This window comes from Hippopotamus amphibius, chromosome 17 (assembly GCF_030028045.1).
Source record: "Hippopotamus amphibius kiboko isolate mHipAmp2 chromosome 17, mHipAmp2.hap2, whole genome shotgun sequence".
Taxonomy (NCBI): domain Eukaryota; kingdom Metazoa; phylum Chordata; class Mammalia; order Artiodactyla; family Hippopotamidae; genus Hippopotamus; species Hippopotamus amphibius.
In genome coordinates, this window is record NC_080202.1 from 53,189,798 (window position 1) to 53,216,743 (window position 26,946).

General features: G+C 54.9%; 2 protein-coding genes across 7 annotated transcripts in view; one reads left to right on the forward strand and one right to left on the reverse strand.

Annotated features, from left to right (window-relative positions):
• Positions 1-26,946, reverse strand: part of ENDOV (endonuclease V) — a 94,257-nt gene that overhangs the window by 25,706 nt on the left and 41,605 nt on the right. The window lies entirely within an intron of this gene.
• NPTX1 (neuronal pentraxin 1) lies at positions 11,534-21,347 on the forward strand. Of its 2 annotated transcripts, none has more exons than XM_057714067.1 (6): positions 11,534-12,097; positions 12,384-12,591; positions 14,707-14,951; positions 16,184-16,363; positions 17,134-17,665; positions 21,194-21,347. In XM_057714067.1, the coding sequence occupies exons 1-5, from the start codon at positions 11,663-11,665 to the stop codon at positions 17,353-17,355; spliced, it is 1,290 nt and encodes a 429-aa protein (XP_057570050.1). In that variant the 5' UTR covers positions 11,534-11,662; the 3' UTR covers positions 17,356-17,665; positions 21,194-21,347. The 2 variants fall into 2 exon arrangements, with proteins under 2 accessions (XP_057570050.1, XP_057570052.1); XM_057714069.1 differs by having other exon boundaries at positions 17,134-17,661.

Here is a 26,946-nt window from a genome sequence, read left to right on the forward strand (position 1 = left end):
CTGGAACAATGTCAGAAGATAGCCCCAGATGTACAAATCCCGGCCTTCCCAGACAATTGGCGGCCTCGCAAGGGCCTGCAGATCTGAAGTGCCCTTGGGCAGAGGTGCCCAAGGCAGCATTAGGAGGTTGCCCAAGTGTGCTTCTGGCCCATCTGTGCTTGCTCCTCCTCCCCACTTCACTTCTCTCCCCTTCCCACCAGAAACAGAGCGCTCACAAGCCTCCTCCTCCCTCCCTGGAAAGAGCAAAACCACCTCTCCATCCCCTAGTGAAGGTCCCTCAATGGAAATGAGATCCCAGTCTATAAACTGCAGGGCTGGTGGCATCACCCAAGTCTGCTCTGGGAGGGAGGGAGGTCCAGATACAGAAATAAGACTTTGGTGGCCTTTCAGACACTTGTGATCCCCAGTAGGGGCCCTGTGGACTGCTACCCTGTCACTAGGGGCCACCTGCCCCACAACCACACGGGGTTGATAATCACACAGGCTGTGCTGACTCAGATCTGGGAGGCCCTTCACTCATTCTCAGGAAATCATGGCACTGACTTTATGGGGCAGTGGGGTGACCAGAGCTCAGAGAGGGCAGGTAACTTGCAAGAGGCCACACAGCCAGGCGTTCGGGGTGGGGTGGCAACTCTGATCTGGAGGGGCCCAGGGTCTCTGGTGAAAGCCTCCCCCACCACCACCCCAGCCCTCCTCCAGCATCTGGGTTCCTGGGAGCTGCCCTTTCCCCGTGGCTGATATAGAAAGGGAAACACTGCAGGCTTTGGAGAAATAATTTCTATGAATGGTCCAGTCATCCTCCCTCCAGCATCAGGAGCAGCGGCCCTGGATTGCAGCCAATCAGAGAGGGGCCTGCTGCTCCCGCCCTGGGAAGGCCCTCTCCCTCTCCTGGGGCTTGGGATTCCCCTTCCCCCCAAGATTTGCTCACCCCCAACCCGAAGCCTCTCCCTCCCTTTACATCCTTTTAAAGGGAACACTGCAGATTTAAACCATAAATTAAATTTTTAATGAAACCGTGTAACAGTAGTGCCCGATGTCATGCAATATTGATGAGATCACAGTGTCCGGCCGTGGGGAGCTTGCCCTGGAAAGCTTTTTAGGATGTTATGCAATATGAAACCAAATTAATTATTTGCAACAAAGGGATCCGTGTCTCTGTAGCGCTGCTGGGGCCCAGCAAGTGTAAAACGGGCGCCTTTCATTACTGCCAGCTATAAATGGCAGTCATGGGAAGGAAGCGGTGACTTCACAGACCCAAATACTATGAGTGTGAGGCCGAGATAAAAGGATGGAGAGGAGGAAGAGGGAGTGTGTGTGCGTGTGAGATGGGGGGGGGGGGGTGGTGGGATGGAGAGGCCCCGCCAGAGAGCACTGGGGCCTGCAAGCCAGATGCTGCAGCAAAATCCAGCTCTGAGCTCCCCGACCCAGCTCTCCGAGGCATCCCCACACTTAAAGGGACAGCAGAGCCTAAGTCTGGCCATCAGAAGGTGGACTTCCCAGTGACCAGGTCTCTGTCCTGCTGCGTTACTCTCCCAGATGGGCCTGGTCCAGCCCTGATGGGGTTCCCCTTCTGCAGGGCACCCACAGCCTGCCCAGGACCTGGAGAGCATGTGGCTGGACCAAGCAGCCCAGACCCTCCAGACCGGTGGAGCTGGGCCTGCAAGAGTCTCCTTGGAAGCACCCCTGGGTGCCTGGTCACCTACGGTCAGAGAAGACTGTGGGATGGGGTTGGGGGATGAGCCCACACCCCAGACAGGAGCTGCCCTCCTGGACCCTTGGCCTCTCCATGGCAGTCCCAGTGCTGGTCCACAACTGGTGCCCGTCATGTTCTTGACATAATTTCATGGGAGACAGAGAACATCCCTCTTTCACAGGTGAAGAAACTGAGACCAGAGGTTGAGTGACTTGTCTAAGGTTTAAGACTAGAGTGTGCAGCCTGCACCCTGGCTGGCCACTACGGGGCATGTCCATGGCATCTGAGCTGCTTTCCACGTGGCACAGAGAGGTGGCACCACCCTCCCTCCTCCACTTCTGTTTAAAGGCTGGGTGTTATGAGACAGCTGACTGGAGCTGGGAAAAGGACCCCAAACATGAGTGTTGGGAATGTCCCCAGGCAGATCTGAGGGATAAGAAGACAGGAAAGGGGGAAGCAGGGCCATGTCAGAGGCCTGTGGAGGGGAGACTGGGCTGCTGGGCCCCTGAGAAATCACCCAGGACAGTCATGGAGACCAGAGACAAACATGGTCAGCCTTGGACTTCACATAGAATGGACACTGATTCCACGCATGGCATAATTTTGGGTATTCTCCCTACCTCCTCCCTTGTTCCAATCTGTCATCCCACCTGGTCACCAGGACAGCCTCCTAAATGGTCTCCCTCTCTGCTCTGGTGCTGGATCCATTCTCCACTGAGTGGTCAGAAGAAGCTTTCAAAAATAGTCACCTGCACCCTCCTACGCTGTCGGTAGGAATGTAAATTGGTGCAGCCACTATGGAGAACAGTATGGAGGTTCCTTTGAAAACTAAAAATAGGGACTTCCCTGGCAGTCCAGTGGTTAAGACTCTGCACTTCCACTGCAGGAGGCATGGGTTCGATTCTTGGCTGGGGAACTAAGGTCCTGCGTGCCATGCAGTGCAGCCAAAAAATATTTTTAAAAAACCCCAAAATAGAGTTGCCATGTGATCCAGCAATCCCACTCCTGGGCATGTAACCAGAGAAAAATCTAATTTGAAAAGAAACATGCACCCCAATGTTCATGGCAGCACTATTTACAATAGCCAAAACATGGAAGAAACCTAAATGTCCATCGACAGATGAATGGATAAAGAAGATGTGGTACATATATACAATGGAATATTACTCAGCCATAAAAAAGAATGAAATAATGCTTTTTGCAGCAGCATGGATAGACCTAGAGATTATCATACTAAGTGAAATAAATCAGACAAAGACAGATATATAAAATCACTTATATGTGGAATCTAAAAAAATGATACAAATGAACTTACAAAACAGAAATAGACTGACAGACATAGAAAGCAAACTTATGGTTACCAAAGGGGAAAGTGGGATTGGGGGAGGGATAAGCTAGGATTTGGGGATTAACATATACACAGTACTATATATAAAATAGATAAACAACAAGGACCTACTGTATAGCACAGGAACTATATTCAATATTTGTAATAACATATATTATATATATATATACATATACAACTGAATCACTTTGCTGTGCATCCGAAACTAATACAACATTGTAAATCAATGATACTTCAATTTTTAAAAATAGTCACCTGCTCCCAAACCTTCTATGGCTCCCCATACCCCTAGTGCAATCTAAACCCTTTAGTGTGACCTACAAAGAAGTTGCTGCTGATCTCCATGTCCAGCCCCTGTTCATACCATGCTCTGCTCTCCCCATTCCCAAACACCTTGCTGCCTCAGGCCTTTGCACATGCTGCCTTTCCTCACCTAGAATACCTCTTTGCCTGGACAACTCTCACTCCTGCTTCAGAGCTCAGTTTAAACAAAGCTCCCTTGGGAAGGCCCTCCCTGATCCCCTGCTTTGGTGGGGGCCCGGCTATGTGCTCCCCAGATGTCCTTGAGTCAGCTGGCTTTCCCAAAAGTAGAGCCTGAGGCTGGTAGGTGGTTTATCTATGAAGTAGTCCAGCGGGGAGCAGGAGTGCAAGGATGAGTGATGGAGTTGGCCACTGCTGTGGGCATCAGGTGCTCAATCCCGGGAACCTCACGAGAGGTTTATGAGCCACACAGGACCATCCCCGCAGGAGCAGAAAAAGGTTCTTATCCATCAATTCTTTACGCCATTGGTGCAGTGTGGCCTCACCCCCCACTTCCAGGTGTGCATGAGTGTGCAGAGCAGAAAGGAGCCCCAGGGCCACAAGGAATTGAGGGCCGCCTGGATGCACAGGGGGAGGGGGTTGGGAGCTGACTGCAGCCTGTGCAGCCCTGGTGCCAAGCTGTGGCCGCCATGAGAGGTCAGGCCCAAGAGGTGACACGTACGCTCCCAGCCACAGCTCCTCACTCTGCAAGAATCCCTCGTTAAGTCGATTTTTCCCAGCCTGAGGGTGGGGACAGCTCCTCCCCGTGCCATCCCCTGTGCCCAGCACTGTCCTGGCCCATGGGCAGCACTGAGTAAAGAGCCATGGCAGAAGGAACAAAAATGGACACTTACAGGGACTTCCCTGGCAGTTCAATGGTTAAGACTCCATACTCCCAATGCAAGGGGCACAGATTCAGTCCCTGGTCAGGGAACTAACATCCCATGTGCCACACAGTGCAGCCAAAAAAAAAAAAAAGGCACTTACTTCCCACCCTGCTGGAGAAGGATGGCGTGACCAGAAGGGGTCAGAAAGCATAACACACGGTCTTCCCTGGGAGGTCAGCCTCCCCTCAGAGCCTCAGGGACAGTCACAGCTAAGGCCAAGCTTTGACTGGCTTAGGGGACCAGGCGACCCTGCCGGAGTCACTGTCAGCTGATGGGGCTGGTCCTGAGTGGGGGTGGGATAGAAGGGTGAGGGCTGACTCTGACCAGTTTCCTGCTGCAGCCCTGCCTCCCAGGGCACTGAGCTGTCCCTGTGCACAGCAGAAAATGGAACAGGAAATGAAAATCTTCACAGGAAAGAGGCTTTGCAACTCCAAGACAACCCAACAGGAGGACGTCACTCTTTCATTCTTTTGTTTTCTTCCCACCAATGACAGTTTAAGGTTTCTCCTCTCTGACCACCCCCTGCCTCTCTCTCTCTCTCTGTCTCTCTCTCTCTCCCTCATACACACACACCCATACACACACACCCCCACAACGGGTGTGTGAGGAGTGCCCCTCTCCCAGGAGCTCCTGTTTCATCCCCATGACATGCCCACACGCCACAGGATCTGAGAGGTTTGGACACTGACTCTGACTCAGTATCAAGAAAAAAAGAGGTGGGGTGTACATTCCCAACCGTAAAACAGCTCTCTGCTTCCTGCATGTCATGTCAACTCCCCTCCTGGCGTGGAGACCCTTCCCAGACTGGGCCAGTGCTGCCAACAGCACAACAACATCACTATAAAAATGATAGCCACCACCACCACTGATCACATGTTCACTCCACTGGATGCCTCCCCTGTGCTATCTGATATCATCCTCACATCCACCCAGAGTCTGGCAGCTGGTGGCCAAGGCTGTGACCGTGGAGCTCGCATGCTGAGCCTCTTCCCTCCCAACGTGCCTCATCCTGCCCCAAAGGGTGCTCACCGCATCTTTTCGATATTGGTATTTGTGGCGGGGGGTTGACCAGAAAGCCATGGGTTCATGCTTCAGCCCAGCCAGACACCACCTTAGAGGGATCTTAATACAGCTGCTGGTAGCAGATGCCAACATTTTAAGAAAAGTGCATGAAACTGAAACTTAAAACCAAGAAATCAACTTTAAAAAAATTAGCCGGAAAGCTCTTTCATCTCTACTGTCTGGGAGAGTTCCTGGCAGCATACGATAGATACTGGAAGACTGACTGTTCACTGATGAATAAATGAATGAATGATTGGAAACAGAAGGCCAGGCCTTGCATTGCTAGAATTAGCTGTGCTGCTTAAGCCAAGACACTAAAACATAAGGAGCCTTGATTGCCTGGTCTGTAAAATGGGGGAAATAAAACGTCACAGCCCCTGCCGTGCCTGCTTCACAGGTCCCTCTGTGATCAAATGAGGGAACGAAGGAACTGGTCCGTGTTGTGCCTCTGGTGCACTGGGAGCCCCCGGGGGGCCCTCGGGACCTCCCCGGTGCCTGGCAGCCTGCGGCCTCTGTCCAGCAAGCCTTGTCCGTGGCGGCCCAGTCCCCAGAGGAGGAGGTTCAAGAGGCAGGAGCTCATGCCCTCCCCGCCCCAGGTGTGAGTGATGGCATCAGGCACAGACCTTGTAATAACTGTAATCCCTTGCTGGTGTATACCATTTTTACTCTGAATCACTTTTACGCCTCAATTCATTTTATATTTCATATGCCCTCTCCTGGCGTTTGGCAGATGGTGAAATTGATGTGGAAGGACACAGCAGCCTGGCGGCCCCAGCACCCACCACACCAGCCAGATGTTGTTAGCTCAACGGAGCCAACCAAAGGGATACAAATGGTGTTCTGGAGTGGGGGCTCCAGGGCTGCTCCAGACCTGGCTTTTGAATTTACTAGTTCTGTTGTCAGGATGGCAGGGAGGACAGTGCTGGGGAGCACTTTGATGTCTGAGGGCACCATGCGAACTGCTGGGCGTGCCGGTACCTATCGCCAGTGGTGTCACTCTCAGGGATCAGAAATCTTAACTAATCTCTTGAGCAGTGGGGTCCCGGGAGCTCTCCTCCGTCTTCTGCCTGAGTGGTCTCTCTACTGGCTGGCTGTAACTGCACCGTTCTGAAGATGCTCTCGGGGCTCCATTGTCAGCCGCAACCTCCACACTTACCTGCAGTCCCTGTTGGCTCAAGACCAGTCTCCTCATACGGAGAGTCTACTAAGTACTGGGTTTGGGGCCAAGTACTTGGACCCTATACTTTTAATTTCCTCCTGGCTGTTGAATAACCATTTCAGATGTGACACGTCCCAGCGAGAACTCATGGTCTCAGCCTCCCTCCTCAGCAGGGTGGCACCAAAAGTTCAGAAAGCTTCCCAAGTTCCTCCCTCTGCTCACTCCTCACACCCAAGTCATCACCAAGTCCTGACTATTTCATCTCCTCAAACCTTCTCAAGTCCATGTCTCTCTCCCTGGCTCCTGCCACAACCTCCTTCCCACCCCTTATCACCCAGCAGCAGCCTCTCAGCCAGTGTCCTGCTCAAGTCTGCGCTCCCAGGCAGGGTTCCGAGGCAGAATCTCCTACATACACTCGGCATCACAGCTGTTCCTTCTTGCAGACAGGATGAAATGGACAGGATGGAACTGTGGCTCCTACATGCTTGCCATCCCTCACCCAAGCCTCTTCCCGCTCAGCTCTGCAGTTTACACTTCAATGATGGAAGACGTCCCCTCCCTCCACCCACACCCCTCGTCCCCCACCCAGCATTGCTCCTGCCAGCCACCTCCCTCCCCACTCACCCCTCAAGACCCTGCTCTGGTTTCACCTCCTCAGGAGCTCCCCCTGCTTGACCCCAACCCATCCACCTGCCCTGGCCCGGGGCACTGACATGTCATCCCACCCTGGAGGTGCGTGTTACCCGATCTGTCCACTAGGTTGAGCACTCTCAGGATGGAGAGACTGTTGTGTTCATCCCTGACCCAGCACATGGCCTGCCCCCCAGTAGATGCTCTGGAAATATTTGCTGAACTGAGAGCAAACTTGATGAACATTTACACTGTACTGAGTGCCCACGGTTCTGCCTGGCGCCACAAACCCTTGCTTGGAGAAAAGTGAGATAAGCTTTCCCCGAGATGGGAAGGTAAGTTAGTGCCTGTAACTTCCTGTTTACTGGGGAAAGCAGGTCATCAGTTCAAGAGCACCCATTCCCCACCCTGATCCCAGCTCAGTCCAGAGGAAGGCAGCCCACCCAGGGTTCTGTTCCAGCCAGACTGGGCTCGCAGCTGACCAGGCTGGCTCAGAGGAAGGGGACTGGCTCCCACCTTGGGGTGGGAAACACCCTTGGGGGCAGGGAGTCTAGAGGCCCGGGATGCGGGGACCCCACTGTCCAATTCTAATGACCACAGCCCACGATTGGTTAGTCCACATGTGGCTGCTGCTGGGATAGTTGTAGTCACACAATAGGCATGAACTTGAACACCCTGTGGTGAAACAGGGGTGGTTTCTCCTCCAAGGGTAACAGGTGAGAAGCTGCTCAGCCTGGGGTCTGCGGACCTGGCCTGATCTGCCTCCACCACTGGGTGTGGGCAGGATGGGCCACTGTCCCTTCTCACGCCTCCTCTCTGCCACTCAGTCCTGCCAGTCTGAGAGCTCTTTCCCTTGACAGGGGGCGGGAGGGGGAAGTAGCAGGGGGTGGGGTGGGGGGCCTGTACTGGGCAGGGAGAAAGCTGGGTAAGAGTGCGAAGGCCTTGGCCCTTGAAGAGAACAGGGACAGGAGACACCACAGAATGAGTGAGGATCCTGGGCACAGCTTGGGCACCCTCCCTAAGTGGGCTCCCGCCATCCACTGGGTAAAGACCCTCAGTGGCACTGACGTCCTCAAAATACTGCCCAACCCACCTGTTCAGCCTTCCTATACCTGCCTGCCTTTACTATGCTGGCCACAGCCAGGAAGCCTCTGGCCACATTTCCCCACTGGCCCCCTTTCTTTTCCCTATATCAAGGTACCCCCCCCCCCCCCCATTTAACTTCTGAAGGCCTCTCCATCCTCTTCCACCAGTGATGTGCCCAGCTGGCTGGCTCCAGCTGATTGCTACATTTTCAGGAATTTGCAAGCTGATTGTTAAACACAGTTATCATTAAAGTTTAAATTATACAAACTTACAATTACATAAATTATATTAAGAACAAAGGTAATACATAGTCAGAACTCATCACTTTCTAATTATTTCTACTACATTTTACTATTATCCATGCTTTTTATGTTATTCACATCTATTGCAACTGTGAGGTGGGAAAACCATATTATTGTGTGATCCTGCCACATCTTTTCCCAACTCGACTGCAAGTGTATACAGCACTTCTTCCTTCATGCCCACACCTCCATCCCCACCCCCAATGCAGTTCTGTGGTATGGGACTCAAGTCCAGAGAACGGGGTGTACACATATGAGGTGCCCCTGCATCCCCCACCTTCAGACCAGGTAGCTAGGCAACTTGAGGTTCCTCCTCTGAGGGCTGTGGGCAAGGCAGCCCTTTATTTTCCAGGCCCCAACTCCCAGATACCTCTTGAACTCTAGGGAGGGAGAGGAAGCCACAAACACTACCAGGACTGAATCTCCCTGTCCAGGGTCTTGGGTCCAGTTTAAGAGATATAAAGAAGGTGGAGGGCCGCCATAGTATGCCCCCACCCCCAGCAGAGCCCTGCTTGTCTGTGCAGGTGTCACGCAGACTGCTTTCTGGCACACAGAGCGCTCCACAGAGGTCTCTCTCAGGACCAAAGGGTCCTGGGCCCTTGACCTCTGTCTCCTTCCCTCAGGGTTCCATACTTCCCTCCCAGAGATCCACTGCCTCTGAACATTGCCCCAGGGCCCCTCCTCCCCTTCTGACTCAGTCTACTCCATCTTCTGTGTGTGTGTGGGAGGCGATGGGGGGGTCTGGCCCTCAGTGCCCAAGTGCCAAGGTGCCAAGCGCTGAGATCTCCTCTGGAGGTAAAAGCCCAGGTCCCTGCCTTGCTCGGGCAAGCCCCTGCCGCTAGTGGGGCTCAGAACACAAGGCCCGGTGCAGGGTTCCCACTACGTCCACACCGCCTGCCTGGCCCAGCTGGGCTCCTCTCCAGCGCCCACGCGATCTCTGCGGCGCGCGTTCCCCCTACGCCAGGGATAGCTTCGCCCCCAGGGGCCCTCGGGAAACAGCCTCCTTCCAAAGCAGCCCTAGGCTGGGGAGGTGACCCCATCCGGTCTCGGGATGGGAGTTGGGGCAGAAGACGTAGCTCCCCTCGCGCGGGTAATTCCCCCCGAGTCGCTTGCTGGCCTGGGGCGCTCCGGTCGCAGACATGCGTGGGACACTCGTGGCCAGCCCCCTCCCGCCGCCTGGGGCTGGGCAGTGAGTTGCGGCGGGTCTCGGAGCTCGGTGGTGGGAGACCGCGGCAGCCGGGGGCGGAAATCCCGCACGGCCCCGAACCAAGGCGCGCCGAGCCCAGGACAGCCGCGTACGGGCCGCGGGGTCCCTCTGGCGCCGGGAAGCGGAGGTCGATGGACCAGCGGGGGCCGCGCCGGCTCGCAGCCTGGAGCTCGCGGAGGGTTCAAGGCTGAACTCCGGCCTCGGGTAGCCCGGGGGCGGGGGGCAGGGGGTGGAAGGAGGCTGCGGAGAGGGAGGAGATCGTGGCTTATTAAAAAGGTCTCAGTAGAACTGGCTTCATCTCTCACCCGCGGGGCGGAAGCCAGCTCGGCACCCTGGAGCTGCCTTTGGGTCCCTCTAGGCAGGGACCCGCGCGCTTGCCAACGGCTGGGCCATCGCCGCGCCCAGGGGAGGAGGAATGAAGGGCTCGGGGTGTGGGGCGAGGGTGTCCGCCGGGCCGCCCCGATTGCGACTGAAGCTCTGGCTCGAACTGTTGCCTCGAGCCGGACCCCAGAGTCTTGGCGCCTCAGTGCCCTCCTCTGTAGAGTGGGAGCTTGGAGGGGCGGCTTCCGAAGCGCCTTTGGCTCTGACCGCCAGGGGCGGGCCAGGGGCTCAGGCCCTAGTCGGGAGCCCCTAACCGGGCACCGGAAACCGGACGGGAATCTGGGAGCCGAGCTCCGCGGCGCCGCTGCCCAGAAAAATGGCTCGATTGTGTGTGTGGGTGATTCGGGTGACTATGAGGAACGTACCATCGTGTGGAGCTCCGCAGGTGTGACGCCCCCCTCCTAAAGTCCGGGACCCTCTCCACCGGCGGAGAAGTGGACAGAGCTGGGGTGCATGGGGCCCAGAAAGCCCCAAACACACGCAGACACACACAGACATGGACATATAAACGCATTCTAACTCTCACACGGACACACACACGTGCCCTCACATCTCCGCGAAGGGAAGGCGCTCGGGGAGTGCGGAAGGGGCCGCCTGCAGGGTCCCCTCGGAAGCACGGCGCCTACCCCGGGGCTGCAGGGAGCGTCCAGCCCCGGCGGCGCCGTCTGCCCGGAATCGGGCCCTCTCCACTGGCAGGAAAGGCTTAATCCGCTAGGGACGCCTCCGAGAAGTGCCCGCCTGCCCCGCCGGCACGAGGTGGGAGCTGCCATTACCAGGAGACGTTGCCAGTCTCCAAAGCCCGGGGCGGGGATGGCGGGGGGCAGGAGAGCTAAGAACAAGGTCGTGGAGAAGCCCCCTGACCCGGGATGTATAGCATCTTTTCAACCCCATAAGGACATCTAAGAAACTTGGAGCGGCCCCGCGACCCCCTCTCGGAACTTAAAGGTGTAGCGAGGCTCGGCTCCCGGCGCTCCCCGCCCTGCTCGCAGGTGTGGAGGACTTCAGTCCTTGGGGACCGGGTCCGGGCCCCACGACTGTGCAGTGTAGCCAAGAAGGTTGAACAGAATATTGTCTCGCGGATCCGCCGTGGCCTCCCACGCTCCCCGAGGCCCGTCGGAGATTTGGGGACACCACGCAGGTGGCCCATCCAGAAGTCCGAGGCCGCGGCCGGGCCCACCCTGCTCTCCCCACCTCACACCCTCCGCTCTCTGCGCCTTCGGGGAAGCGACGCAGGCTGGGTCGGGGGCGGGTCGCTGGAGGGTGGTGGGAAGGCCGCGGCGGCTCAGGGTTTGGGGGAAAGTCTCTCCTCCACCGCACGCCCCTGCGACCCCAGCCGCGCAGCGGGCCCCGGGCCGCAGACAATTAAAGCGGGATTCCTCCCCCGCTGACGTCGGCAGCGCCGAGGCCCCTCCCGCTGTGGCATAAAAGGCGCGGGCTCCGCAGCGCAGGCGGCAGTGGGGGCCGGACAGCGCGGCGGTGCGGACAGCGCGGCGGTGCGGACTGCGCGGCGGAGCAGCGAGCAGCGAGGCGCCCAGAGCGCGGGCCGCCCGCGGAGCTCCAGCCGAGCCGAACCGGGCCCGGAGCGCCCGGTCCCAGCGCCCGCTGTCATGCCGGCCGTGCGCACCTGTGCGCTGCTCGCGCTCTGCCTCCTGGGCAGCGGGGCCCAGGATTTCGGGCCGACGCGCTTTATCTGCACCTCGGTGCCCGTGGACGCCGACATGTGCGCCGCGTCCGTGGCCGCCGGCGGCGCCGAGGAGCTCCGGAGCAACGTGCTGCAGCTCCGCGAGACCGTGCTGCAGCAGAAGGAGACCATCCTGAGCCAGAAGGAGACCATCCGCGAGCTGACCACCAAGCTGGGCCGCTGCGAGAGCCAGAGTACGCTGGACGCGAGCGCCGGCGAGGCGCGGACAGGCGGCGGCCGCAAGCAGCCCGGCTCGGGCAAGAACACCATGGGCGACCTGTCTCGGACGCCGGCCGCCGAGACGCTCAGCCAACTCGGGCAAACTTTGCAGTCGCTCAAAACCCGCCTGGAGAACCTCGAGGTCCGCGCGCGCCGCTGTTTCCCCTCCGGCTCGCGCGCCCTTCTGCCCTCCCCCACCTCCATTCCCGACCCGGCCCGACACCCCCAACCCAGGCCTCGGCCGGGTGCCGATGCCTGGCTGGGGCCTCCCTAAGCCTGCGGGGCCCCGCGGACAGCCAATCGCCCGAGCTCCCCGCCAGACCGCCCCCCCAGTCGCCCTGAGGGGACCGCGCCACCGGCCTCCCGGCACGGTCCCTGCTCCACACGTAACGATATGGTTTCCCCTCCTCGCCCTTGCACCCCCGCAGCAGTACAGCCGGCTCAATTCCTCCAGCCAGACCAACAGCCTCAAGGATCTGCTGCAGAGCAAGATCGATGACCTGGAGAGGCAGGTGCTGTCTCGGGTGAACACTCTGGAGGAGGGCAAGGGGGGCCCCAAAAACGACACCGAGGAAAGAGTCAAGATCGAGAGCGCCCTGACTTCCCTGCACCAGCGGATCAGCGAGCTAGAGAAAGGTAATGGTCATAGCGGGGTGGGGGATCATGCATCTTGTCTCAGCTCCCTGGACCAGTGGGACCCTGCCTCTGGTCCTGGTTTCCTGCATAGCTCAGGTCGGCAATGTAAAATCCCCGAACTCCTCCACCCCTCCAGCCCCATCCCTGCCCCAGGTTCTCCAGTTGGTGTTCCTGGCAGGGCTGGGGTGCTCTGGGCTTGGGACATCTCAGGAAGCAGAGTGTGGAAGGGATTACCTGGGGTTCCCTCCCCCCTCCCCCACCACACTCACACACTCACAGGATTTTTCCAAGTCTGATTTGTTTAATCTTCAGCAACTTTGCACTATAGCTGTGGCTGGCCCAAGTCCTCCCTGGCTAAGAAAGCCTGGAACTAGCCAGTCCCCATCCCCAGCAGACAGCAGGGCATGGGCTGGGGCTGGGTCCTCCTGGTCCACGGCACATTTGGGCCCTGAGCAGATTTCCTCCCAGCTCCTTGGTGCCCCTGGGGTCCTCTGGGGATTTCCAGGTCCCCCCTCTCCACCCTGAGCACACCCCCGCGGTTTCCTCTTCTGAGTGACCCAAGCCCAGGCATCTTGCATGCCTCCCTGAGGTTCCCAAGTCGCCAACTGTAGCCAGCCCCAATCTCGCCCTGGGCGCATGGATGAGCTCAAGAGGCTCAGCCTTGAAGTCGCAGAAATCAAACAAGGTTGTAAAAGGCGGGCGGGGGGGTGGGGGGTGGAACAGGGCTCGGAGCAGGGCCACGTGACCCTTCTCAGACTGCGAAGTGTACTGGATGGATTTAAACAGTGCCATCTTAAGGCATGTTATGTAACTGAAAAACAGATCGGGAAGGGTGGAGGGAGAGAGAAAGGGGAGATTGGGGAAATAAAGAACACCCCCTGGAGAGGCCAGGGACCAGATCTGCTCCAAGGGCAGGGGGCTGCCAGCCTGAGATGCAAGGGGAACACTTTGGGCCAGCCCTACTCTGTTCCCTGACACCTGGCTTAGAGGAAGGAGGTGGGGTTTCTGGCCCAGTAGGATGCCTTCTAGAAATAATTCTTGGACTGGAGGGCTGGTTTAGTGCTGGGCTCCCTGGCAGCACCTGGTGTACACCCTGGAGCTGGTGGGTGTGTGTTCCTGGCTCTGGGCCTGGTGCCCATGCCCACTGCTGGGTTGAAATGTTTTGCCTGGAGTCAGTCACACCATGCCCAGGGCCGCAGCCACAGTGTGTGTGTGGGTTGAGAGAGGGCAGACAAGCATTCCCTGGAGACACTGCCAGCAGGCCGGGAGCTGGTGGCCATGTATACAAGGAGGCTATGGGACCAGGAGACTGATTTTTGAGGAAACACACAGGAAGCTCACCCTGGGAATGACTGGCATCATCCTTAAATGAGTCACCTTAGGGGAACCTGGCTCTAGGGCCACCTCCTGGCTCCCTGCTGTCCTGCCCTCTCTGCAAGAGGCTAGAGTTTCTAGAAGAGCCTCGGAGGGGACAACTCTCCCCCCTGTGGGGTGGATGGGATTCTGGAAACAGCCTGAGTCCTCGTGGCAAATCTGCTGGGTCAGATGAGTGACCAGGGGCTGCAGTGTGTCCTGGCCTCAAGGGAAGTGTGACAGGTACCAGGGGCCTGGTTCTGAGCATTGCCAGCAGCCAGCATCCTGCAATCAGGTTGGGCTCCCAGAGGGGCTGCTCCGAGGGGAACTAGCCTCTTTCTTGGTGGGGAGGAGACCTCCTACCTCTGTGGCCACACCTTCAAGCACTGCTTTACAGGGTGTGCACTGACCCACTCCCTACCCACGCCCACTGCCCAGGTGCAGATTCTCAGAGCCCAGTATGTGCAGGCAGCTCCCCACACCCCCATCCCAGCCTCTCCACAGGGGTTACCGTGTAGGAGCCAGACCTGGAGTGCAGAGACTTTGGGTCAGCTCTTTCGTCCTGGCCCTGTGCCCTGGGGTGAAGTACTTGACCTCTCTGAGCCTCTCTCTCAGCATCTACAGAACAGAGAGGAGTCTGCTTTGTCTGCGTCACAGAGCCTGGTTGGGGGCGGGGGGTGGGGGTTGTTGGCAAGCCTGCTTCAGCAGGGACAGGTGCTTCGTCGAGGTGCAGGTGACAGGACTGGGTCCTGTCCTCCCTAGGTCAGAAGGACAACCGCCCTGGAGACAAGTTCCAGCTCACATTCCCGCTGCGGACCAACTACATGTACGCCAAGGTGAAGAAGAGCCTGCCGGAGATGTACGCCTTCACGGTGTGCATGTGGCTCAAGTCCAGTGCAGCTCCGGGGGTGGGCACGCCTTTCTCCTATGCTGTGCCTGGCCAGGCCAACGAGCTGGTCCTCATTGAGTGGGGCAACAACCCCATGGAGATCCTCATCAACGACAAGGTAGAGCCCCCACTCCTCTGGACTTGCACGGCAGCAGAGCAAGGCCCCCGGGGCTCCAGTCAGCTGCTGGGGCAGGTCTGGGTGGCATGAGATACACAGCCTCAGATGCTACTGTTGCCCCAAGAGGAGAGCCAGCCAGGCAGGGCTAAGGGAGGTACAGGGTGAGGACTGGGAAAAATGGGGAGGGGTACCCTTGCCATTCTCCACCAACCGGCCTCCCAGACAGAGACTTCCGGATGGGGTGGGGGAGGGTGATTGGGGCCGGGGGTGGGGGTGGGGGGGACAATCCATCCAACAGGTTAAACCCTGACCCCTCCCCCAGCTGGCCTTGGAGCTGACTTTGCTCTCCTATATTTGGGAGACCATAGGTGCTGGGGGTGGTGGTAAAGATGCTCCTAGAGATTCTTCCCAAGTCCAAATCAATCCTGCTTAGCCCCCCACTCCTGGGAGGAGGCCAGATCTGCGTGAGTCCTTGGGAGAGGGCAACCTTTCCCTCCAGGGAGCCCATCTCCATCTTGGCCCTCTGTTAGCTGTGGGATTAGCTGCCAGCTCTCAAACTCCCTCATCTCTATGCCAGCTTTGGTAGTAAATGTCTAAAACCTGGGCTGGGAATTGGATTCTAAGCCCTTGCTCTTGACGCCTTGCCCAGAAAGGGCTGTGCCTTTCTGGGCCTCCATTTCCCCAAGTTAAAAGGGTGTGAGGGTTCTTTTGTTGGCTGAGGCAGGCTTCCTGCCTGAAATGTTAGACCGTCAGTGAAATTCCAGGTCAGAGGCATGGTGCCATCTCCCCTGGCATCTTTCAGAGTCTCTGCAAAAAGGCTGGGCGGGTTGTAGACCCAGAGGATCTGGCAATTAGAGATGGAGTGTTGGAAGAGAGGAGAGGCCCAGAAAGCAGCAGTGAACTCAGCCCTCAGGGGTGGCCCTCTCCATCAGAGGGTGTGTTTTGTAGACTAGCCAAGAGGGAGGAGGGTGAGTAGGAGTGAGGAGATTTCATATGCAGATTGATCTGAGGAGCCCCCTTGACAAAGCATCCCATTTCCTTTGTGATTCTGTGCTCCATCAATGGATGGGCCTGGCAGTCCAGAGGGGAAGGTGCTGCAGGAACTCGGTCACAGCTCTTGATATTTATTGTAAATGCACATGAGTATCGGTTGAACTAGTCACTAGTGACGATCATCGATCCTGGTTGTACCCCTGTTCCCATAATGTCCTTCATATCATTCTCCTTCCCAGGTGGCTAAACTTCCCTTTGTAATCAATGATGGTAAGTGGCACCACATCTGCATCACCTGGACCACTCGAGACGGGGTCTGGGAAGCCTACCAGGATGGCACCCAGGGCGGCAACGGCGAGAACCTGGCACCCTATCACCCCATCAAGCCACAAGGCGTGCTGGTGCTGGGCCAGGAGCAGGTACAGGCTGTGGGGGCAGGGAAAGGGGGGCCAGCTGCAAGGGAAGGAGCCCCAGAACCAGAGACTAGGCAGGAGAAAGGAGAGTGAGGGTGTTGGGAGGGAGGGGAGAGAGGCAGCAGGGAGAGAAGTGGGAGGGAGCTGGAGAGGGAAGTGGTTTCCCCTGAGAAGTAGCCCAGGGAAGCAAGTGATGCAGCAGTTTGGGCAAAGTCCCTGCTCTGAGTGGGCGCTTTCAGGAAAGGCAAGCAGGAGTGGGCTCTGGTCTGAAAGCTCTCAACAACTTTCTCAAGAACTGCAGCAATGCTCTTTGGCACAGGAAGGCCAATTGTGCATTTAGTGATGCATAATTTATTTCCTGGAAGTGGTTTGTCTCCCATAGGGCACCCAGGAGGGAAATGCAGGCAGGAGAGCCCCAGGCCTTCTGTTCTCATTGGGCGGCTGTTGCTGGAAAAGAGTGACATCTGAGTTTTTTGACTAGAGGCAGGGAGTGTAGGGGAGGCCCCCAGGCCCTACTCCCACAGCAGCCCATGGACCTGGCTGACACCTCTCAGGTGCCCCCAGGAGAAACTCTGCATCCAGGGCAGAGGAGGCCAGCATCACTCCTTCTCCTGAGCTCCCCGCAGGGGAGGGACCAATGCATAACTGAAGACTAGACACAGGGAGACAAATGCACCCAGGAGTGGACGTGAGAGCCTTTCCCCCTAGGGATGCCCTCCTGATAGGTCCCCACTGCTATGACCCCCTCCACCCTCATCCTCTGCTTTTCTCTGAAGGACACTCTGGGTGGTGGGTTTGATGCCACCCAAGCATTTGTGGGCGAGCTGGCCCATTTCAACATCTGGGACCGCAAGCTGACCCCTGGGGAGGTGTACAACCTGGCCACCTGCAGCACCAAGGCCCTTTCTGGAAACGTCATTGCCTGGGCTGAGTCCCACATCGAGATCTACGGTGGAGCCACTAAGTGGACATTCGAAGCCTGTCGCCAGATCAACTAAGGCCTGGGGCTGGGCCCAGCCTCCTGGTCCCTGGGCCCCCGGCCCCCACCCGCCTCCCCCCTGCTTGTGCGATGATGACCCGTCGTCTCTTCTTCTCTCCCTTTCCCCCAGGAATGACTCAAGGCCATCGCCCTCGCACATGCCCACACGCACACAGCCTGGTTTCGTCCTCGTGCACGTGAAGCAGGCCCGGCTCCCGTCTGTCCCCGAGGTGTCCCCACTCCTCTCTAGGAGCCTGCACTGTTTCTTAGGCATGCCCCGTTCACCACTAATGCCGGCGGCTGCAACATTTTGAAAAATGCACATGTAGGTGAGAGGACCTGTGTGTGAGAGGGTGTGTGTGTGTGTATGCGTGTGTGTGTCTGTGTGTCTACAAGGGTCTGTCTCTCTGAGGAGGCCTTCTCTTTTAAAATGAGGTATTTCATTTCTTCTTTCTCTGTGGCTTTGGGAAATCTCACGACTGGTCTAATATCTGTATTTGCCAACTTTGTTGGCTGCCTGTGTGCGCTGGGGCTGGTGCAACTTTTTCTGCAATGCATTCGCCTTTGTTTGCAAACCTTTTTCAGAGCGACATATCTCTATATTGATAAAATAAATATCTTTTAGCAGTTTGTTAAAGGCGAGGGGCCTCTCCACAGAGAATTTGTATTTTGTCGTAGAAATGAATACTCTGAAGGGTTGAAGGCAGACAGTGTCCTGTGATGGTACCACATGCTGGGAGGGGACAGAGGAGGTGGAACCAGCCTCAGGATCCGGGCAGTCCCTCCCCCCACCCCCAGTGCCTGGCCAGGATCCTGCTGTTGGCATCTGAGGGCAGCACTGGGCCTGGGAGGCCAGCCTGCATGCCCAGCTTGGCCGGCTCTGGCCTAGGATCCTGTCTGTGGCCCTCAGCCTTCCCACCTCCTCAAACTCCCCTTCAGATGACAGCTAGTGCCCCTGAGAGAGGAACATCCCACGCATAGCCCAGGAAGCCAGGACCCCTGGACTCTTCCCGTTGGCTTCTAGCAGTGGGAGACCAGAGGCTTTGGTGGGTCAGCTTGAGAGCAGAACTTTTAGACCAGGAAACCCGCATTCTGATTAAGACCCAGCCACACAGGGCCACTGAGACTTGAACCCGGCCAGTCGATGGGTCAGGTCCCTGATAACTCTGACAGCCATATTCTTCACCTGAGGCAAGCCCTCCAAGGGGGCAGGGCCTCCAGAGACCTCTCCTGGGGAGCCAGGCATGGCCAGGCTGGGGCCTGAAACCCACTCCCCCATCTTACGGAGCTCAAGTCTTGATGCAGCCCCCAACCTGTCACCAGCTGGTGACACTGAGACCTAACCAGTGGTCAGAAGCTTTTGACTCCCCCCGCCCCGTCCCAATGAGAAACTAACATGTGTGTCTCCTTCTAGTCCTTCCAAGGCGGGGAGAAAAGTGTGTGTGTGTGTGTGTGTGCATGTGTGTTGAATGAGAGAGAGAAGAAGAGGAATCAGACGGATCATGCCCAGGGGAGGGTGAGCTCCCTGCTTTGTTGCTCCATCTGGGGGTCGCACACCCTGAGGGCAACCTGGACTCTGTCACCAGGAGTCTAATTAGCAAAAGGCTGGCAAGTCTTTCTAGAAATTCTGCTGCACTGCCTGGCTCATCTACAGCTGCAGACATTTCTTCAGGAGAAGCAGGTGTTTCTATCTTCTGTTCCTTCCAGGCCACCTGTCTCCTTAAACGCAGGTCTGTGTTGTGTCGGAAACCTAGTGCATCTGTGTGTGTCTGTGTTGGTGTTTCTGTGTCAGTGTCCACGTGGGTGTCTGCACGGTACCCAGTCGCCATTCTGCAATGCATCACTCTTGTGCCGAGGGTGCGGTCCAGGCGCCAGGCTGCGTGTTGTAGTTCAACAGTGGCTTTTTCTGAGACCATTGTGCTTTGTCAGAGCCAGTCGGGCTGTGGCATCTGTGGATCTGCAGGGATCTTCTCTGTTTGCATGTTCCTTGGGGTGGCGTGTCCCTTGCTTCCTCAGTCTGGTGTGTGTTTCCCTGCCTGCATGAACTTCTCTGGTTCTGTGTTGTGTGCCCAGTGCCACCCATTGTTCTGTGACCATCCACGTAGCTACCGAAAATGGCTGGGTAAGCAAGCCAAGGGTGTCGGAGGAGGTCAAGGGAGAGATCGATTCCCTCTCCCCCTCCGCACTCCCCAAACACACCAAGAAGTATTTTTAACATGTAGGTTGAGAACAAGCCTAACGACGCCCGTGGTTGGGAGAGAGCGAGAGCTTGCAATCCCCCTCTAGACCGGATCGACCCCATCCCTCACTTCAGCCATCTTGGAGCTGTAGACAAGGCCCAGAGTGTGCTAGGTGCTCTCCCGTTGGCACCTCCCACCAGCCCCTGCCGATTTACCAATCTACCGGACCCCAGACCACCTTCTGCCCCAGTGGGCGCGGTGGGAGCTGTCCGTTCAGGACCACAAGCCATCCTCTGCCCTAACTAGAGATGGGCAGAGCACACCCAAGATGCTTACGCCTGGGTCCCTTCAGCCTCCCCGACCCATTCACCCTCCTCGCCCCTCCCCTGATGCACCGTGGTGCCAGGGACAGAAGCTGATGTTTAACTCCCTCCCCGCCCGCAACTGGAGCCTGTGCCAAGCCCCCAACTCCCTCACTGTGTTAGCAGTTGGCACTTTGCCAGCCCCGAGAAAGGTAGATGACACAGCCACAAATCTAATCCACATAGTTTCCATCTACTCCTTAATCTGATTGATGTTCCCTCTTGCACTGAATAATACATGCCTATCTCAGGTAAGCCATTTTATAAAATAAGAAGATAAAAAAGCACTGTTGAGACAGTGTTTGCTTTTGCCGAGCTGGTGTCCCACAGCTCCCTGGGTGTCCGAGGCGGGAGAGCTGCTGACAGAGGCTCTCCAGGCCCTCGGGGGGTTTAGAGCCCACTTGAATCGTAAGCCTTCTTGCTTTTGATAACACAGTATTATTTCTCTTACTCTAGAAGAAAAAGTTTATTACCAAACAAGAGTATTTTTATGAAAGAAAAGGACAAACCTATAAATTAACTCAACCTATATTTCCCTTGAAAATACTTTCAGGCTCCGCCAAAAACGTAGAACTGAAAGCATGTATTTTGGAAGAAAGAGATACATTTTGTATGCTTTCTGTTCCTTTTGTAGATTCACAGTTTATTTTCTAAGACTGCAAAGATCACTTTGTCACCAGCCCTGGGACCTGAGACCAAGGGGGTGTCTTGTGGGGAGTGAAGGGGAGGGAAGAGGCTGGCATGAGGGTCACAGGCATTCCAATGAGCTCCAAAGAGGGGCCGCCTGTTCTCAAAGATGTGTCGAGGGTGGCATGTATATTGGCCATTTATGGGGGTCCCTCTGTTTTGGAGCTGACTTGTTAAGTGGAATGAGTTGAGAACTTGATGGTCAGTTCCAACCCTGATAGAAGAAACTAGGGTTCTAAATTGTAAACATTAAGAGGATGATATTCTTTATCTTATGGCAGCCAAAATGTGGCTTAAAGCAGTCATGGTTTCATCTCTTAAAACACAGTGTATAAATTTATTCAGCTAATGATGGGAAATGTATCACTTCCATGCACAGTGGACTTCAAGTGCCATTTGTTGAAGGGGAATAAGTCATTGAGGAGAAAAAAAGCCCAATACTTAGAGTCCCAATTTTGTCTTATTTGCCAAAAAAAAAAAAAAAAACTGACAATAACGACAACAAAGCAACCCCCCTGTGGTTGATATTGTTATATTGTATATACTGTATAATAGGAAAGAGAATTGATGTATCTTACTTTTTCATTATTTGCTAACCAAAGCTGTACATTTTTCATATGATCCACAGCCTTTTGGGTATCTAATGGGTCAAAACCATGGGACCTGCCACCTCCCATCAGCAGTTCTGGAAATGCACTATTTCTACTGGTATTCTTGCTTTTTTTTTTCATTTTCTTGCTGAAATGACATGAATTGTTGAGTTTATTTTTACACAGTAAAGAGTGAAGAAAGACTGTGGTCTCCTTGGAATGTCTCTTCTTTTCTCAAGCTTGCAAATGTCACCTCAACCTGCTGGATGACCTCAGGGGTCCTCCCAGGGGATGCATGCCTGCCCATTGCCCTGTGCCCCTCAAAAATCCCACAGCCATCTGGTGACACTGGACATCAGGGGTGAGGAGGGGGCCTGCCCAATTCACAGGTGTAGCCGACACCAAGCCAGAGATAGGTGAAGTGATTCCGCAACATGTGGCGACCACGCTGGTTCTTGGGTGCAGAGTAACTGCCTGGTCCTCACCTCCCCTGCAGCTCTGCTCCCTCCTGAGTGAATGCACTGCCCACAGCACACGTGGGCACAGGTCACAGGTGGCCTGGGCTTGTCCTTCCTAAACAGCTGTGCTCTGCTCTCCTTTGCTACAACCCTGCTGACCCATCCTTGACCAACACCTGGTTACCTCTCCTCTTTTGGGGTTCCCAGTCTGCTTCCCTGCACTCAAGCAAAACAGCATCTCTAGATTCACATAACAAGAAGATGGGTGATGCAGGAACCCTGGGCACTGAGAAGAACTTACTTCCCTGGCCCCTGGTAGACCAAGCTAGACTTTGGATGGACACAGCTTTGGAGCTGTTCCCTTCCATGGGACTAAATTAATGACCAGGAGGCAAAATAGCCTGCCTGGCTGGTTGGTCTCTCCCATGCCCCAAAACACATGCACACAAGCATACTGGGTTAGCAGAGGGGACCTGGCCAGGACTCGGGACCTGGCCAGGACTCGGGACCTGGCCAGGACTCAGGACCTGGGGTTTGGTGGGATGTAACTGAGCTGTTGCCTGGGGTGGTATGGAGGGAGGGGTTTGGCCCCAGAGCAGGTGGCTACTCGCCCTGTTGCTCCTGCAGGAGGAGCCCCAGTTGGGAGAGAGAAGCCCCTGCTAGGTGGAAGGCCCTGGACCTGTTTTCTCCAGAGTTACCCTTGGCAGGTGGTGTCCCCCTGCAGGCTGCACGCGTGTGGCCAGGGTGAGGATTGTGCCCAATCCCAGCAGCTCCAGCTGACACACCACCTCTTTGCCTCCCACTCAAGCAAGTGCATAGCTATGCCTGTAATAACATCTTATATTTCTTATTTCTATGGAAGTGCTCGTTCAAAAACTTGGATATTTTAACTATCATTAGAAACAAGTTACTTTTCCCACTTCTCACACTTGATCTTGGTACATCAACGACTGACTTTAGGGGCCACGGAGCTGAGAACAGCAGCTTGCAGGGAGGTAGTCAGGCCTTGCTGCTGAGCTTGCTTGCATGGGATCCTGGGGCAGAGGAACGCAGGCTCAGGATTTCAAAGCTGGGGAGTGTCTCCAAAGTCATTGACTCCAACAGCCCATCGGGTGCATGAAAATGTTCTCAGCAAAAAAAAAAAAAGAAAGAAAAAAAAAAGAAAATGTTCTCAGCTTGCACACTTCTAGTGATGGGGAACTCACTATCCATAGAGAGTCTGCCCTGCTTTCAGATAGCTCCAGCTGGGAGTTTTCTTTTCTATCTTTTCTATTTCTTTTCTGTTGTGCCCAGTTCCTTACATTGAGCTGCAGCTTCCATCCATCTGTCTGCACACATGGAGACAGTCCCCATATCCCCCAGGGCTCAGCTTTTGTGTCTTTCCTACACCACCTGGCTCACACTCCTCCCACACCAGAAGCCCCCCAGGGGGCAGCAGAAGAGTATAGATCAACCCTTGGAGGGTCCAGGGAATATATCACCCCAACCCCGTCCTTGCTCTAGGAAGCTGCGGCTTGTGCACCACCTGTGGGCCCCCAGGGTAACAGGCAGCTCAGTTCAAGCAGTCCTGACCTGCTCCATCTCCTTGTCTGCTCCCCGCAAGGCTCCCAGTGAGTGGATCTGTCCCCAGCAGCCCCCTCTCTGCAGACCTCCAAGAAGCACAAAGCTACCTGGACTTTGAGGAGTTAACTGCTCAGTGGAACGAAGAAATAGGAGAGAAGAAAAGTGGTGTCTGTGGGGAAGGTACAAAAGTTCTGGAACTCTTTGAAAGGCCTGTGGTTCTGAGTTCAGGGCTTTGTAGGAACCAGATGCCCTTTGGAAGAGGCTGGTATGCTCAGCCCAGCCAACGAGGGTCCCTCCCTGGGGTGGAGTCAGCCGGCACTGCTGCCTTGACCTTAGCAGAACTGCCTCTCCTGTCCCCCACTAAGAGATTCTTTCCCATTCACAGCCAGTGGTGCCCATCTGGGCTCAGGCCCATTATCTGGCTTTGCTGGGGGCCCAGACCCTCAGGAGTCTCCATGCTCCAACTCTGAATGTACCCCAGCAGTGCTGCCAGCCTCCAGCGGCCATTGGCATCTGAGCTGTGCACCATGCTCTGTGCTTAACATGTCCCTACTCTTCATCTCACGTCATCCCTATGGCCGCCCTAAAGACAACACCAGTTTTGCAGATGAGGAGCCGGCGAGGAGGCCAGGTGACCTGCTGAGCTTGTGAGTGGCAGGGTGGGCGATCAGACTGCAAAGCCCCTGTCTTTCCACACTAGCTATCAGGTTCAGAGTTCATCTGCAGGGGTCAGCACCTGGCAGGCGCCCCCCTCACAGAGGACCTAGTCCCAGTCTAAGCCCGTGAATCTCTGCCAGACCCACTCTCCCCTCACACCTGACCCCTCAAGTTCTCACATGGTAAGTCCTTGTGGCCTCTGGTTCCCAAGATGCCCCTCCCCACAGGAGCAGAGCCTCTCTCCTCTCCTGACGTTCAAATAAATTGTTTCTAACAGTCTAAATCTCTAAAAACTGAAAATTGTTTCATTTCTTGGTTTCTCCATGAAGCACACTTGCATTTCCTGAGCCTCATGTGGTCACTGAAGGAAGTGTTCAGTGGTCTTCAGCACCATGGTTTCTCCCAGCATAGGAAGACAAAGTGGGACCAGCTGGTCTCTGGAGTCCCTTTGGGCTCTCCCTGGAGCCTAGGAGCTGACCTCCCTAATCTGTGGGGACCAGCAGGGGCCCTCCATGCAGGATACCTGACCTACCTGTTCCAAGACCTCTGCTCACACAGGACCCTTCTGCCCTGTGCCCTACCATCAGGCTAGTAGCCATGAGTCTGCCCTCACCAGACTTTTCCTCAATGTTAACTGTCCTCTCAGGGTCCCTGTTGTCCTTCCTCAAACCTTCAGGCTACAGGAGTTCATATTTCTGATCATTTTTGGTGGACCTGGGTCACATTTTCTCCCTAGAAATTTCTTAGCTACCACATAAATCAAGGTGCGTGTAGGTACTTAGGGTGGGATCCACAGGTCCTGAGCCCCCTGCCATGACCTGGACTCAGCAGTCTCCCTTTGGGGACAGGGGCAGAAAAGGATATTGAGGGAATTAAGAGCTACAACTGACCCATTAGAAAAACATACACAGGAGATCGGCCAAGATGGCAGGGTAGAAGGACCCTGAGCTCATCTCCTCTCATGAGCATGTCAAAATCGCAACTATTTGCAGGATAACCATTGATGAAAAAGACTGGAACCTACCAGAAAAGATCTTCTACAACTAAAGACATAAAGAAGGAACCACAATGAGATGGGTAAGAGGAGCGATAAAGTCAAGTCCCATAACTCTGGGAGGGCAACCCACAAACGAGAATAATTACATTGCAGAGGTTCTCCCCAGTCCAGGGGTCCTGTACCAGGAAGATGAGCCCCCAGAACCATTGGTTCTGAAGGCCAGCAGGGCTTAATTTTAGGAGTCCCATAGGACTAGGGGGAAAAGAGACTTCACTCTTAAACAGTGTGCACAAAATCTCACAAGTTCTTAGGACCCAGGGCAAAAGGAATAATTTAATAGGAGCCTGGGCCAGACCTACCTGCTGGTCTTGGAGAGTCTCTTGGAGAGTTGGGGGTTGGCGGGGGGGGGGGGGGGGGGGCGGTGGCTCACCTTGGGGACATAGACACGGGAGACAGCCATTCTTGGGAGCTCCATCTACCTCGTGGACACTAGTGCTGATGGGCTCCATTGTGTAGGATCCTCCCTCTAGCTCATCAGGGCCAAGACCTGGCCCTACCCAACAGCCTGTAGGCACCAGTGCTGAGATGCCTCAGGCCAAGCAACTAACTGACAAAACTCATCCATCAGCAGACAAGCTGCCTAAAGACCTCCTGAGCCCACAGCTACCCTGGACACAGCCCTGCCCACCAGAGGGCCCAGGACCCAGCTCCACCCTGCAGTGGGCAGGCACCAGACACAAGAAAACCACAATCCCACAGCCTGTGGATATAGCCTGAGCACCAGCAGGCTAGACCCTGCCCTGGAACCAGCTGGGCCCCAGTCCTGCCCACTAGCAAGCCAATACAAACTTTGGGACCTTGTACCCAACTGTTTCAGGAACCACCTTCCCTCCCCAACCAGTGATGTGACACCAGCTCTGGGATTCCTGGGTCCTGCAACCAGACTCTAGAACCTGACTCTGCCTGCTAGTAGGCAGGCACTAAACCCAGGGTTAACACCTATCCTTCTCAAATTATTCCAAACAATTGCAGTGGAAGAAACACTTCTGAATTCATTCTATGAGGCCATCATCACCCTGATAACAAAACCAGACAAATATATCACAAAAAAAGAAAACTACAGGCCAATATTACTGATGAACATAGATGCAAAATTCTCAACAAAGTATTAGCAAACCAAAGCCAACAATACATTAAAAGGCTCTTACACCATGATCAAGTGGGATTTATCCCAGGGATGCAAGATTTTTCAAAATCAGCAAATAAATCAATATAATACACCACATTAACAAATTGAGGAATAAATACCATATGACCATCAAGATAGATGCAGGAAAGAGTTTTTGACAAAATTCAACATGTATTTATGATAAAACAAAAAACAAAAAACCTCCAGAAAGTGGGCATAGAGGGAACATACCTCAACATAATAAAGGCCATATATGACAAACCCACAGCCAACATCATACTCAACAGTGAAAAGTTGAAAGCATTTCCTCTAAGATCAGGAAAAAGACAAGGATGCCCACTCTCATCACTTTTTTGGGGGGTGGGGGAGGGCACACCATGTGGCTTGTGGGATCTTAGTTCCCTGACCAGGGATTGAACCTGGGCCCTCAGCAGTGAAAGCATGGAGCCCTAACCACTGGACTGCCAGGGAATTCCCTCTCATCACTTTTATTTAACATAGCATTGGAAGTCCTAGCCACAGCAATCAGAGAAGAAAAAGAAATAAAAGGAGTCCAAATTGGAAAGGAAGAAGTAAAACTATAACTGTTTGCAGATGACATAATACTATACATAGGAAATCCTAAACATGCCACTGCAAAACTACTAGAACTCATCAGTGAATACAGTAAAATTGTAGAATACAAAATTTTTATACAGAAATCTGTTGCATTTATATACACTAACAATGAACCATCAGAAAGAGAAAGTAAGGAAACAATTTCATTTACCATTGCATCAAAAAGAATAAGATACCCAGGAATAAACCTGCCTCAGGAGGTAAAAGACCTGTACTCAGAAAACTATGACAATGACGAAAGAAATTGAAGACAATACAGTCAGATAGAAAGATACACTGTGTCCTTGGATCAGAAGAATCAATATTGTT